This window comes from Callorhinchus milii, unplaced genomic scaffold (assembly GCF_018977255.1).
Source record: "Callorhinchus milii isolate IMCB2004 unplaced genomic scaffold, IMCB_Cmil_1.0 Scaffold5, whole genome shotgun sequence".
NCBI classification, from domain to species: domain Eukaryota; kingdom Metazoa; phylum Chordata; class Chondrichthyes; order Chimaeriformes; family Callorhinchidae; genus Callorhinchus; species Callorhinchus milii.
In genome coordinates this window covers 8,484,748-8,500,632 of record NW_024704746.1, presented here as the reverse complement: position 1 = coordinate 8,500,632, position 15,885 = coordinate 8,484,748, and the positions used below count along the sequence as shown (strand labels likewise).

General features: G+C 45.8%; 1 protein-coding gene across 2 annotated transcripts in view; it reads left to right on the top strand.

Annotated features, from left to right (window-relative positions):
• The window catches only part of pde4dip (phosphodiesterase 4D interacting protein), a 131,402-nt gene that overhangs the window by 48,239 nt on the left and 67,278 nt on the right, over positions 1-15,885 (top strand). Inside the window, exons 4-9 of one of the 2 annotated variants that reach the window (XM_007895548.2) lie at positions 434-544; positions 6,820-6,896; positions 10,764-10,887; positions 11,390-11,556; positions 12,452-12,611; positions 13,486-13,539. In XM_007895548.2, the coding sequence (XP_007893739.2) occupies positions 434-544; positions 6,820-6,896; positions 10,764-10,887; positions 11,390-11,556; positions 12,452-12,611; positions 13,486-13,539 (693 nt within the window). Of the gene's footprint in view, positions 1-228; positions 545-6,819; positions 6,897-10,763; positions 10,888-11,389; positions 11,557-12,451; positions 12,612-13,485; positions 13,540-15,885 lie in introns of those variants that run through there. The other variant, XM_007895549.2, reaches the window with a different exon arrangement.

Below are 15,885 nucleotides of genomic sequence, written 5' to 3'. Positions count from 1 at the left end.
CACCTCCGAGTTAATGCAAGTGTTTCTCCCTAACACACCGGGCTCGGAGAGGGAGATCAGAAGGCACCTGTTAATGGGAAACTAATAAGTTGATGTGATGATACGTTGGGCCCCTCACTTTGAGTGGGATCAGTTTACAACACTTGTGCAGTTGTCTATGGGACACTGGTCTGCCTGACATTCCAGCCATTCCTCTCTGGCATGAGGAAAAAGTGGCTTAGCTCCCCCCCNTTTCCTCTACTACTGTTCTCCTCACTTCCAAACGAGATGGCACTGTGACCGGGCACTGAGAGAGTGCTCGTAGCTTTCATTATGTCTGTTAGTTTTTTTCCCCCGTCCCTGCCTGGTTAGAATGTCACTACACTGAGTGGCAGGGGGCTAAGGCCCCCACACAGCACCTGCCATGCCTAACGGTTACCGTACTCTTTCCCAGCATCTGAATGACCTGAAGAAAGAAAACTTCAGCCTCAAGCTCCGGATCTATTTCCTAGAGGAGCGCATGCAACAGAAATACGATGACAGCAGCGAAGATATCTACAAGAGGGTAGGAAAACTTACCCAATAGTTTTGCATTTGCTTGTGTGTGCGCGTATGTGCGTGTGTGTGTGTGTGCCTGTGTGTGTGTACGTGTGTGTGTGGTCCTAGAACGTATTCGATTCCCGGGTGGACGAAACCTTAGGCAAGTTTCCGTACTCCACACTCCTCTGTTTACATAGCAGTGAGTGGGTTGATTGTTGGTCGATTGTTGGATTGCTTTCCAGGGGTAACAATCCCTCAAATTAAATAAAGAAATAATTTAGTCCCTCAATCCACGATTGTTTGTGGAACACCGTTGTGCGCAACTGACTACCGCGTGTCACCCCCAAAATGCACAGTCAAGCTCACATTACAGTGTATTTTGTGAAGTGCTTTGTCGACAATGTGATAAAGCGCTATATCAAACGCAAGGATTATTATTATTCTAAAAGCTTGTCAACCTCTTTGATAGGAGAAATCTCACATCGGGGGGTGTACTGCAAAAGCACGTGCATATGGATTAATAGAGAAGGAATTGCAACTGCTCTTAATTGTGTAATTAAAAACAAATGACACTTGCACTTACATAACGCCTTTCACTCTCAACAGAGACAATGTGGAAAACTGAGAACTGGGAAATAGGTGGTGGGTGGGTGGGTGGGGGGAGTTGACGACACAGAAGGGGATTAAAAGAAATAATAATCAGCCTTGCTTTTGATATCACGCCTTATTAGGTCGAAACACCTCTGAATGCTTCACAAAGTTTTCTGTAAAGTGGAGTGACAGCATATTTGTAATATAATAACAATAATATAATGATGCAAGGCGAGCTCACTAACCACAACGCTATTGTAGGCTAAAATCAGCAGCCAATTTGAACGCAGGCACGACGTGAAGCTCCACTTTTTCTTTCAACTGCATTGCAGAATTCCAGGTACTGGCAAACCATCCCCAAATTAACAATATTGGTTGTTCACCTCATGACTGTTTGTGGGACGTTGCTGTGTTCAAATTGTGCTGCCGCAATCACCTGCAAAAGGCACAGTCACTCCATGTTATAGAGTATCCCATGAAGTGCATTGAGACTTCCTCCTGATGCGAAAGGTGTCGTATCAAATGTAAGGATTATTATTATAAGATGTTAGTGCTGTTGAATTTCTATGTATACCTCGGGATCATGTAGAATTGTCATTATCTACAAGAGTAGCTCAGTGGGATCAAACCATGGTAGTTAAAATAGGATTTTCCTTCAGAGGCACAAATGTGGACTGTTCCCTGGCCGAGCAGATTTCCCACAGGTTGGAATGATGCTGTTAACCACAGGAACCTAGATATTATTATATTATTATTATTATTATTAAGACAGCCTGCCTGTCCGACATCGAGTCCTGGACGAGATATAACTTTCTCCAGCTCAACGTGCGCAAAACTGAGGCCCTCCTGATTGGCTCGCGTCAGCGCCTCCGCACCTCAGGCGCTGACAGCATCAGCATCCAAGGCTGCACTCTCCACCTCTCAAAGCCACTCAGGACCCTCAGGGTTCTGTTCGACCCTGAGCTGTCCTTTCTCCCCCATATCCGCACCACAACTGGCACCGCCTTCCATCACCTCCGGAACATCGCCAGACTACGGCACTACCTCACCCCTCACGCGGCTGAAACTCTGGTCCACGCCTTTATCACCTCAAGGCTGGACTATGGGAACTCTCTCCTCGCCGGCCTTCCCGCCACCTCCCTCCACACTGCAGGTCATTCAGAACTCTGCAGCTCGTGTACTGTCCCGCACCAGGCTTCGCGACCACATCACTCCCACCCTCGCTCGCCTCCACTGGCTCCCCATCCCCCAGAGGATCGAATTCAAGATCCTCATCCTCACCTACAAGGCCATTCACGGCCTTGCTCCCTCCTACCTCTCCGACCTACTATCCCCCTACCTACACGCCCGTACCCTCCATTCCTCTGGCTCCGGTCTGCTCCACATCCCCCGCCCCAACCGCCCTACTATCGGTGGCCGGGCCTTCAGCCTCTCAGCCCCAAGGCTCTGGAACTCTATCCCCCAGTGCCTTCGCCGCCTCCTCCCTTTCCTCCTTCAAGGCCGGTCTCAAAACCTTTCTCTTTGAGCCTTCAGCTCCCCTCTCAACTCTCTACCCCCTCCTCATTCCCTCCCTTCCCTCCCCTCCCCTTGACCATTTCCCCCCTGCTCGGGTCCTGACCCAACTGTACAGCACCTTGAGAAGTCCTTCCGACGTGAAAGGCGCTCAATAAATGGAATCTTGTTGTTGTTGTTGTCTCTTTAAGAATATGATGATCAGCAGGCAAAGGGATATGGAGCCTGAATTCCACTGCAAGTCCGCTTATCTTAAAACCTTTAAGATTGCCCGCAGTTGTGATGTTGTGCAGTTTAAATGCTCTGAGTTGTGACACTGGGTGGAGGACGCTATATGAAAGCAAGTTGTGCAAAGTTCTGCATTTTAGTCTTAAATGGGAAACCTTAATCTTTAACAACTGAGGAAAACCGACTTCCGGATTGAGACTGAATTAAGGTGTTTTCCACAATTCTGTGCAAACTTTAACTTGAAGACAAAGCAGCATTTACAGCCTAAGGTTAAGTACAATTGTAGACCTACAATAGGGGGTTACTGAACTCCAAGCAGTAAGTTCACTGCTCTGAGGTACAAACACTTGATTGTTCAGCACCTTGGAGCATCCTCCCAATGTACTACATAAATTGAATTTGTTGTTGTTATTAGATTGTCCCATTTCCTGCCTTTTCTCCATATAATAATAATAATAATAATAATAATCCTGGCATTTGATATAACGCCTCATCACATCATTGAGATGTCTCAAAGCGCTTCACAGACTTCTCCATTAAAACCTCTGTATAAAAGAGGCAGAGTTCCAACATAAGCACAGAACTCAGTGTGTGAAGCCAATGGGATTTGTGAATTGACATGAGTGACTGAGCTGCTGGGAGCAGATTTCAATGCCAGTCAAATCCAGGCTCAACAGTTATGAGTCTGGCTGGGAGTCCAACGCAGTGACAGTGGAGTTAATGGACTGAATCCAACTTCACTTGTGAAGGAGCAGGAGCAGCGTTGGTCTGGGACACAGTCTCAGGACAGAGACTGTTAGGTATTTGCCAGCAGTGAAGGGGAGGGCAGGGTTGGTGCACAGCCAAACACAAGCTTGTTCACAATGGATTCTTCCCTTTATCTCTGGCACGTCCTTTCACTCCTGACACACTCTTCACTGCTGACAAATACCTAACAGGTAGGGTGGTCCTAGCTGGACAAGGAGCAGGAAAGTTTGTGAGACAAGCACTATCAATAGCAAGCTGTGCGGTCTTAGCTGGTTAGACTCCAGCAGTACTCCAACGCACACTCTGGGTCCCCAAGACTTGGCTCTTGCCAACCTGCGCTTAATACTTTCCGGAATTAGGTAAGCAAGGCGTTTCCCTCCAGGGAGAGAGTGTGCGTTCCATTCCAATTATCTGGATTTCCATTTGTAGGTGGGATGCATGGAATTTTCAGTTGGGTTTGGATGCTCTTAAGCCTGGTGATGGCTTTCTGCATGTGTCAGACACCCGGCTGACCAAAAAAAAACACTGACATACTCTTCACTACTGACACATCTTTCACGAGAGCTGTTCGCTCCCTCCGCTCAGTGCACGTCTCCAACTGGTCAGACCTTCAGCCTCTGAAGGCTGAAGGTGATAGTGCTTGCCCCCATCCTTTGGAACTCCATCCCACAGTCCCTTCACCTCGCTCCTTCGCTTTTCCTCCTTTGAGGCCCGTCTCAAGACCCTCCTCTTCGACTGCTCCTTCGGCCATCATCCTACCCCCACCTTCGCTGCGCTCCACCCCTCTTGATCCCAACCCTAGCTCGGGTCCAAATCCCTTACTGTCCAGTGCCTTGAGACGTCCTCCTGTTGTGAAAGGCGCTACACAAATGTAATGTGTTGTTGTTGGTCACACATCCCTTCACCACAGACACAACCGACACTCTTTCACTCAGGAGACCTCCTGTGCCACCTACACGTCCCTTCACTTCACCGCTGACACACAGGCAGCTGTCAGCCAGTCAAGCAGAGCCCTACACCTCTCTGGTGCCGAGCTGGGTTTATTTTCAGAGCTGTTGCCGAGGACACCAGTGCCCTAAAAATAGCAGCCCTGAGTCAAAATAAAAACAAGAGCAGAGCGAGCGCTTGTTAAACGGAAGAGCCATAGCAAGGAGTAAGAAGAACAACAACAACCACTTGGATTGATAGAGCGCCCCTCACACAGGGTAGTTTCCCAGAGGAATGGACAGTGGGGGAGCACAACGCTCTGATATGCTTCCCCTGCGTGAGGGGCGCAAGATAGATGCAAATTGTTGTAGTTGTTGATGTTGCCGTGGCTCTCTGAAAGAGCTCTCCACTCGGATAAATCCCTGCATTTGACACAGTGCCTTATCATGTCATCCAGAAGTCTCCAAGAGCTTCACAGCGGGTATTTTTGGATAAGGTGCATAAGGGCATTTCTTTTAGCACAAAAAGAAAGGAATTCAACAAAGAGCGGAAAAAGAAAATGATACAAGAGTTCGAGGAAAGAGCAGGGGAGTCAGACTGAGCGGAGAGCTCTTTGAGAGAGCCGAGAACACAATTGCTACAACAACTTGCATGTATATAGTGCCCCTCATGCACGGTAGCGCTTGATAATGGCGGAGCACGACACCAAGACGGGGAGGGGGAGAAATGACCTTAGGCACAGTCGAAGAGGACTTCAGGCATGTTATGAAGATGGGAAAGGTGGGGGCAAAGCAGAGGGATAGAGAGAGAGAGTGTTCCAGAGTTTCAGGGAGTAGTGGCTGGAAGCGTGGGACCGAATGGCCGCCCTCTGTGCCGTACAGGTACTTTGAACCTGCAGAAAAATTGGTCACTCATAGCTGTTTGGCGAATACACTGTGGTCAATTTGGCTGCCATGTTTACCTGCAAAATACACATTCACCTCACTCTACTGTCAATTCTGTAAGGGCTTTGAGACGTTTCGATGATGTGATAAAGAACCGTGTCAAAAGCAAGGATTATTATTTTAAAAAAAAGCTCTGTAACATTGCAGTGAAGCCTGACAGAAGCTCTCGTCTCTCCAACTGCGTGACAGGGGATTAATAAGTTGGAGAGCTCTGCCATGCAGAATTAATCTCAAGGATCAAGCAGGCATCAGCTCTGTCCTCCTCTGATTACTGTTCACTATGCTGAGTGGAGAGTGGGGGAAGGGGAATGCGGAGAGTGGGGAGCACAAGCGAGAGGACCTGAGTTTGATTCTCAGGCAGCTAGTTTCCTTACTCCAGTTGATTCTCGGATTGCTTTGTGGGGGTAATAATCCATTCCCCCACCAAAAACAATTTGGTCACTCAATCGACGACCGTCTGTGGGACACTGCTGTACACACTTGGCTGCCGCGTTCCACCAACAAAATACATAGTCAATCCACTTTACCGTAGTAATAATAATAATAATCCTCGCATTTGATATAGCACTCTATCACGTCTTTGAGAAGTCTCAAAGCGCTTCACAGAATATACTGTGAAGTGAATTGACTGTATATTTTGTGAGCGAATTCGCGGCGGCCAATTGTGGACAGCAGTGTCCCTCAAACAGTCGTGGATTGAGCGACCGCATTATTATTTTTTTTGAAGGGATTATTAACCCAGAAAAACCGATCTGCCAATCGACCAACAAGCGGGTTCTTACTTACTGCTAGGTAAACAGGCGTGTGAGTGGAGTAAGGAAACTTGCCCAACGTTTCACCCTTTAACAATTAATTGTGATCAGAATTGAGGTACAGATCAGCCAAACGCCTGCACCAACACTGCAATCATCAGTGGGGTAAAATCTTGCGTACTGTATATCCTATGAAGCACTTTGAGATGTCTCAATGAAGTGATAAGGCGTTATAACAAATGCAAGGATTATTACTATAGGCCTGTGTTAGCTTTTGTGAGGGAATTCGATAAATATATAAAAGGAGAAATATAAAAGGGAATGAAGAAAGAGTGAGAGGAAGGGACAAAATGGATAGTTATTTCTGAGAGCCAGCATAGGCATGATCCTTCTGTGCTGCAAATTTCTAATGGCTGTACAGAGAAGAGAGCAAAGAGACTGATCCACGGTGTAAGAGAACTATCGATCTGGTGTCCATCCTGTGCTGTGATTGCTCTTTAAGATGTCCTTCGGACATGAATGGCGATGTGTAAATATAAATGGTATTTATATATTGTGCCTGGCTGATCACTGAACTCGTGGGTTGTCCTGCCTTTCAGAACATCGAGCTGAAGGTGGAGGTGGAGAGTCTGAAACAAGAACTACATGAGAAAACCGAGCTGCTGGAAAAAGCCTCGTAAGTGACTCTTACCACTTACCGGGCACTCTGGGTGATGGGCTGTATATAAATGCAGGTTGTTGTTGTTGTTGAGCCATGGCTTCTAGCTTCGTAAAAATGTACACAGGCATCGAAGCTTTAGAAACTTGTGGCTCGGTATTTGCAGGAAAGATAGAAGCTCTTATCTGGTTTCAGTTGCCTGAAATCCATGCAATGTAATGGACCTCCTGTGCTCTGTGCGGGGCTATATATAGGATTGTGCGTCAGGAGTGCAGACTAAGACATTCACTGGGGTGCGGTTTTACTGGAGCAGCACACACCGTTCCTTCTCCCACGTATTCACTTGAGAATTGGCCCACAGTACTGGAAATCTGTTAACACATAAACAATCACTGTTATTTGTATGATCTGTTGAGAACGAAATGTTACATATTCCAACGATCACAACAGGAATCGTGGTGACTAGGATACCTACCGTGCAAAGCACATCAGATTTTTTTTAACATAAAAAAGAGGGCATTGTCACCATTGGAAGTATTTATTTATGACTAAACAGACACACACTCTGCCATCTCTCCTCTCCTGACTCTGAGGAAGGAGTTCTTTCCATTTGATTCCTGTTAAACTTGCAAGTCAACACCTTAATGTTGGACGAACCGGGACCCAGATCAGTCCAAGAAAGAGAAAACCGTAACAGTTACCAAGCACTAAGTAAATTCATGGCTCCTTTGCAGTCTTATGTGTATAATTTCACCTGTTCTTCAGATGAGATGTTAAACCACAGTCCCATCTGCCTGTTCAGGTGGATGTTAAAGATCCCCGTGGTGCTATTCAAAACAGGAATAGAGTTTCTCCCAATGTCCTGGCCAATAATGCCCCAAATACAATCTGTCACTCACTTCATGGCTGCTTGCGGGACATTGCTGTGTGCAAGTGGACTGCCCGGTTTGCCTACACCGTCACTACACTCTCACTCACAGTAAAATCCAGCAAAATACTTTGAGATGTCCTCTGGAGGTGAAAGCTATACCAAATGCAAATATTATTATTTATTATAATTAACCCAACAAATGGTCATTCAGCGATAAGGCTTCAGTGCTTCCCAGAGGAATGCTTTGTAAATCCCATCATGTATGGAAAGGGGTGTATTTAGGTTTCCCTGATGTTCTTCATATCATTGTTCATGACAGAGACTGCCCATTGTCTTTGCGCTGAATCTCTGATCCGTTAATTTCTATTTTCCTGTCCCCTCACTTCCTTTTATATTTCTCCTTTTCATTCACTTTTCTCTTAAAAACTAACATGGGTTCTGGGTAGGGCATTTCAGGTTCTGGCTTCTCTTCCTGATAGCTCCTTATATATATTAACTTATAACAAAAACAAATTACATTTGTATAGCACCTTTCACATCAGGAGGAAGTCCCAAGACATGGGATAGTCAAGAATTTGGACTCGGGCTGGGGTTGGAATCAGGAGGAATGGACGGCCGGGAGGGTAGAGATAGGAGGGTCTTGAGATGGGCCTTGAAGGAGGAAAGGGAGGGGACAAGGCGGAGTGACTGTGGGATGGAGTTCCAAAAGTGGGGGCAGAAAGGCTGAAGGCCTGACCACCGATGTTGGGGCAGGGCATGGGAGATGGAGCAGACCGGAGCCCACTGAGCGGAGAGAGCAGACAGGCTGCTGTCTGAATGCAAGTTATTTCATCTTTCAAGTGCGCTCTTAGCCGTGCGGCTGCGCGAAACCTGACGAGCGGAATCACCTTGTCCTTAGTGCTGTGCTATTTCTGTTTTGTTGATGTGTTACAATTTGATCCACGTGGCTCTCCTCCTCTCAGCCTGTCTGCCAGCTTCTGCTGGTGATGGACTGTCCGGTGTGCGCTTGCTGCTATAAACAGCTCCTGTGTGGAATGTCCCTGTGCTTCTCTCTCTTTCTCTCTCTCTCGCACTTTCCATCACAGAACACCTGCTTTCCTCTTCATCTCCATGACCTCTAAGTGCCCTGGAATCAGACACATCTCCCGGGCTAGGACAAAATGTCTAACTTTCCAAGTTTTCACTTTATTTTTAGATATACAAAATACATATTGAAGTATACCTCAGATGACAATTCCTTTCATTTCCCAATGTTAGTGGCGATACACAAATGATAAAATGATCATAATAATCCTTGCATTAGATATTGTTATGTTTTCATGTCAGGAGGATGTCTCAAAGGGCTTCACAGGATTTACTGTAAAGCATAGTGACTATGCATTTTTAATGGGAAACGCGACAGCCAATTTTCACATCGTATAGTCTCCCGCAAACAGCCATGAAAAACAAATTGGTCGCTCAATCCACGGCTGTTTGTGGGACACTGTATATTTTGTGGGTGAAATAGGCTGCCGCATTTTGCCCACACAATATACAGTCAATTTACTTTACAATATATTCTGTGAAGCGCTTTGAGATGTCTCAATGACATGATAAGGTACTATTTCAAAACCAAAGATTATTATTCTGAACAACCAATTTTATCTGGTCGACTGGTGGCTGGGGCATTGGTGGAGACTCCCTTGTCTTTTCGAATAGTGCCGCGTGATCTTTAAAAACCACTTGAACAGGCAGACAGGACCTTGGTTCAACGTCTCATCCAAAGGACTCCTCTGCCAATGTCGCTTACCCCCCAGTACTGTATTGGAATGTCATCTTAGACATAAGCGTACATATGTGTAACAGTATAACACATGCAGAGGAATGGTACATCTACCCATGAGCGATATACCTGGATATATTACAGTATAATACACACAGGAGTGTACATTACACTGTGTTATATGGAGGTCTACCTCAATGCTGCTCTGCAAATTACTCTTCACGCCCCCTCATGGCTGGTTACAACTACCTCTGCAGCCCAGCAGCCAAGTTGCAACCAAATCTGCCCCTGATCGCCGCCTAGTGGCCCATATCAGGTATAGCGTCCTCAAAGTAGGATTGATGCTCAGTGCCTGGGGAAGAATGCTGTGTACCATGAAAGAAACCACGAGAAAAAAATTGACAGGGAAGAAAGGTTGAGAAAATACTGCAAATGACAGAACGATAGAAGCATTACCCTGCCTGAAGGGCGCTATATAAGGCTGTGAACGTCCCAACGTCTTAGGACGTCCTCCCGACGTGAAAGGCGCCCTATAAATGCAATCTTGTTGTTGTGAAGGGGCTATATAAATGCAAGTTGTTGTTGATATGTGAAGTGATATATGAAATATATATGAAAATCAGCATACACAACAACACTGTTATAAGGTGAAGTGCCTGTGTCCAATTTTTCAGGGCTTCGTAATATAATGAAGCGTGGGAAAAATAGCCGGCTTGTGTGTGCTCAGGCCGCCACCGATGTCACTTCCCAGGTCCTGCTCATATGCACATTTCCTTCAGGATCTGACGTCAGTAGCTCTTCCTGTGCACAGCACACGGCGCAGCGCACAGGGAGTGACAATGGTGCTGACCTGATGGCCTGGAGCTAGGATTTAGGAACCACACTGTGAGAGCAGTGCCATGGAATCTTTAACGTCCATCTAGACGGGGAGACAGAACCCCCATCCGAAGGGTGGAACCTCCAGTAATGCAGCACGCCCCCAGCGCTGTATTTGAGTGTCAGCCTAGTCTGTATGGGTTTACAAGCGCTCAGGGATGCTACCCTGCGGGAGGGGCACTATATAAACGCAAGTTGTTGTTGTTGTCACAAGTGGGGCTTGAACCCACTACCTTCTGACTCAGAGAGGATAGCGCTCCCAACTGAGCCAGGCTGAAGCACCTTTGCACACTGGCAAAATGAGGCGAGCGCTGGACAGAAGCCTTTTGAGAGATTTTTTTTTCTGAAAAGAATGGATTGTCTCTTTCTCTTTCAGGAAGGCAGTGCAGAGCCTGAGCAACCAAACCGAGGCCGAGATTCACCAGAAATATGAAGAGCGGCAACAGGAGGCTGAGCATGTGCAGGCAGTCTTGCAGAACAAGCTGCAGCTTCTGCAGGAGGTGAGTGGAGCTACAGAGGAGCAGCTACGAGGGGAAATGTCCGAGCATTGGGAACCAAGACTCCAGTCTGCTCTTCCTTTCAGAACCCATAATTGTTGAACAAACTCGTTGTTGAAAGCATGAGAGACGTTAAGCAGGTTTTCTTGTGGAATCCTGTAGCATTGTAATTAGTGCATTCGCCTTGCAAGAGAGATTTGATTCCCAGGCAGGACAAAACCTTAGGCAGGTTTCCTTACTCCAAATGCTTCTGTTTACTGAGCAGTAAGTGGGAACCTGGTTATTAGTTGATTGGTGGATCGTTTTCAGTGGGTAATAATCCTTCCCCCCAAAAATTATTTGGTCACTCAATTCACAACTGTTTGTGGGACACTGCTGTGTGCAATTGGTTGTAGTGTTTCACCAACAACAGCTTAGCACCTCCTGACAAAGAGGGTCAGGCAGATTTGCAGAGGAAAGGTGGACAAGATGAATGATAAACCGTTGACTGTGTTTACATTACCAGGAAGCCAATCTTGCCAGGGCTGAAACACAGAAGGTGATCACCGCTGTGGAGGCTGAGAAACTACAATGCCTCGAATTGGAGAAGAAACTAAAAGAGTGGACCGAGCAGAACCAAGAGAGTCCAGGAATGCAGGAGCCAAATAACGATACTCTGGCAGAAAAAGACAGGTGAATAGTAGTAGCTAGGAAAGGGTTTCGGGGCATTCAGACAACTGTCAGGAGCCTTGGGTGTGAACACTTCTCAGATAACAAGTTGTTTGTTTGGACTGCTCATGTTTATTTAACTCATTAAATGTCATATAACTATTACACTTAGTGTAAGATATCAACAGGTGTTGTAACTGTAGCTTTATCTTTCACCACTACCAATTTCAAAATATCTTAAAATGTGTAAAAAAGCTAATCAAACAGTTTCCCTGCATTTGTCTTTAGCAATGAAATTGGATGCTGATCTCAGTTTTGTTCACTTTATTGCTGAAGTGTGACAGACCCCTTGTAACATTCAGAACTTGTAACTCTGGCATAAGGTCTGTAACAGTCAAAGAGGGGAGTCTTCTGATCTCCTCCTGGTAACACAGTGTAAATGCTCCCGTCTTGCAACATACTGAAAGTTTCTTCTTGTGTATGTTCGTGGAGTCCTGTTAGTTAGGGATTGGAGTACTCGCCTTGCAAGGCAGAGGATCCGGGATCAATTCCCGGGCTCGACAAAAACTTAGGCAAATTTCCTAACTCCACATGCCTCTGTTTACCTAATAGTAAGCAGGAAGCCAGTTGTTAATCGATTGGCAGATCGCTTTTGATTGGTAATAAGCCCTCAAAAAAANTTGGGTCACTCAATCCACGACTGTTTGTGGACACTGCTGTGTTCAATTGGCTGCTGCGTTTCGCCTACAAAATACAGTCAATCCACTTCACAATATATTCCGTAAAGTGCTTTGAGACGTCTCAATGCCATGATAAGGCCCTATGTCAAATGCAAGGATTATTATTAGTGATGCACTATAGTAGAACTTTCCTGCTTGAGTTTTAAATAACTCTGTAACTGTTGTTTTATTCCCTGCAGAATCATAGATCAGCTGAACCAAGCACTAGGAACCAAAGATGCCATGATAGAACAGTTGAACAAAGAAAAAGAGAATGTGTTAAATATGCACGTGGGAGGTCTGGAGAACCGTGTGGGAGAACTGACAGATACGCTGCAACAGAAGGAAAACAAAATTGAGGTATATGCTTATTGCTGCCACTGGTCATGCGCTGGATGTGCCGCTACTGAATATCTATACGAGTAGATTAACAACAACTTGCATTTAAAAATCACCCTTCACACAGGGCAGCATCTCGGAGCGCTTATCACTGCCAGAGCCTGAGGCTGAGTTGGAGGGAAGTGACCATAAGCATGGTTAAAGAGGAAGGTCTTCAGTTGTGATCTAAAAGAGGGGAAGGAGGGGGCAAGGTGGAGGGATTGCGAGAGAGAGTTCCAAAGCTTCGGGGCGTAGTGGCTGAAAACAGGGGACAAAGGGTACAATTTAGGAAGCTGGGAGCATGATGGAACGTCAGTCAGAACATTTTTGTTGCACAATGTATAGAAGGTTGTTGGTTTAAGCTTCCACGTCGAGAACCATGAGCTCTTGGTCCTGGCTGATACTCCAGGTCAACATTGGGGGGAGAGTTGCATTGACAGAGGTGTCATTCTTCAGATGAGACATTAAACTGAAGTCCCATCCACTTGTACAGGTGGCCCTTAAAGATCCAATGGCACAATTCAAACAGAGAATGGAGTTTCTCCCAGTGTCCCTGCCCAACAAAACCCCAGATAAAATTGGTCATTCACTTAATGGCTGTTTATGGTAATAGCTGTGTGCAAATTGGCTGCCACATTCACCTACAATTACACAGGCACTACATTTTATGGTGTAAATCCTGTGAAGCGCTTTGAGACGTCCTGCTGACCTGAAAGATGCTATATTAACGCAAGGGTTACTATAAGGATTAGAATTATTAACTGTGCAACAGAGCAATTTGAAGTTCGGTTAAATTACCCTGTACGCTTGATCTTACCGTTTCCATATTAATATTCTCTGTCCTCTGTCTTCTTAGGCTTTGCAAGATGAACTGGGCAGAGAAAAGTTGCGAACCCAGCAGGAAATGCAGGTAGGGGAAAAATTGTTTGGGTCAGCAACATTGAGACCTTTGTGTTTGTGAATCTCAGCCTGGCTTGGCAAAAGAGTCAACTCCAATGCAACATTGGGGAAAGAGTTGCATTGTGAGCAGTGTCATCCTGGGGATGAGACATTAAACTAATGTGCGCCATTGCGACCAACGGGAACTCTGCCCTGATATGGCTAGGGATCGGAGAAGCCTTCCTGCAGGTCGAATGTCTGCTCACTGACAGCATTGACTCTGTTGTGAGCCCAGGTTGCGATGGCTGGATATGACCACTCACGACTGATGCCTTATAGTCCCATACCATAGTGGTTAGCACGCTCGCCTCACAAGTGAGAGGATCCAAGTTTGATTTCCAGGCAGGGTGAACCCTTAGGCAAGTTTCCTTACTCCACACAGCTCTATTTACCTAGCATGAGTTGGAACCTGGTTGTTAGTTGATTGGCGGATTGCTTTCCAGGGGTAATAATCCCTATAAAATGGTCACTCAATACATAACTGTAGGACACTGCTGTGTGCAATTGACTGCTGTGTTTCGTCCATAAAATACACAGTCAATCCACTCATCAGTATATTCTGTGAAGGGTGTTGAGACGTCTCAACGACATGATAAGTTGCTATCATCAGTTGTAAGCATTAGTATCATAAAACAGTATGGGAGCAGGTGGCACTGGGCTGGGTCACTTGTGAGTGATCTGTGATGGTTGCGAGCATTCCAATGAGAAGATGGGGGCAGCAGCGCTGAGGAAATGTCACAAGTCAGATACGTGCGGCCTGGCAAGCGGTTTCAACCAACAAAGGAACCTCTTTAGCTCTATCCCCTGGAGAATGGGTGCAGGTTTTATTCCCCTGTCTCCCAATTAAAGACACCGAATGAGCGGTGCCACACTCTACACACATTAACAAGTGGCTGCCTCTTGTGTAACTAAAAGATTGTCTCGATAAAAGTTATTCTCTCAAACGCCGCTGACGTTTGCCTAGGGAAGAAGCGAGTGGATGTGAGTTTTGCAAAGACTGAACTGGGGCTTCGCACAATGGTGGCTCACGATGTGCTTGGGTACAGTCCAAAGCATGTTGGTTTCGAGCCATATTCCATTAGAAATAAACAACAGCCAATGTCACCTTGGGGGACATACCCACACACACTCGCATACACACACACATGTATACACACACCCAAATGAAATAAATCCTCAGTCAGTACTAGTTATCCAACAGGGCAGTCATTATCTTCCACTCCCCTTTTTGGGGGGGGGAAACTGAGACGTTTAAAATGCTCAACACATCTTGAATTGAATTTCAGGAGGAAAGTATAGGGTCATTCACTCACTTCATAGCAGTTTGCAGGATATTGCTGTACTACTGCTCTCGCCTTCAAACCACCAAGTTGCCACACTTTACAGTAAATCCTGTAAAGCACTTTGAGAGGTCTTCCAACATTATCAAAAGCAAGATTCCTATTCTAAATTAGGTAAAAATTTTGCAGGCAAATAATGGAGGAGAGCAGCGGGATAGTTAGTCCTTTCTTGCCTCACAACACATAATAATAAAAATAATCCTTGCTTTTCATATAGCACCTAATCACGTCATTGAGACATCTCAAAGCGCTTCACAGAATATACTGTAAAGTGAATTGACTGTATTTCGTGGGCGAAACTCAGCAGCCAATTATGCACAGCAGTGTGCCACAACAGTCATGAATTGAGTGACCAATACTTTTTTGGAGGGATTATTACCCCCCAAAAAAAGTGATCCACCAATTGACAAACAACTGGGTTTCTTCTTACTGTTTAGTAAAGAGAGACATGTGGAGTAAGGAAACTTACCTAAGGTTTCCCCCTGCCCGGGAATCGAAACTGGGTCCTCTTACTTGCAAAGTGAGCTTGCTGTATACACGGGCATTGGCAGCTCTGTTGGGATTATACTCTGCGGGTAGTTTTAGGTTTACTAAGCATTTTCCCTCAAAGTCTCTGATGACAATTAAGTCAAAGTAGAACACTGAGCTTTGCAGAGCCACAGTGCTTTAAAAAGCAGACACCTAAAGTGCAGGATCACAATGCTGAGTTCTTACAGTCGACTTACTGCACGGATAGTAAATAGCCAAGCACTGACCCTGACAGAGACGGAGAGTCATAACCAGGCCATTCATGTGCACATCCTAGTGATCGGTTTCAGGTCAGCATTGGCAAAACTTGACCTTCTGTTCACAACTTATCCACGGCGGTAGGACAATGACTGGGGACGAAGATTAAAAGTTCGTTAGGCATTCTGATGTTCAGAGTGTCTTCACATGGGTTTTCAACATATTTACAAGTGCAGCTGAAATGAAAGATT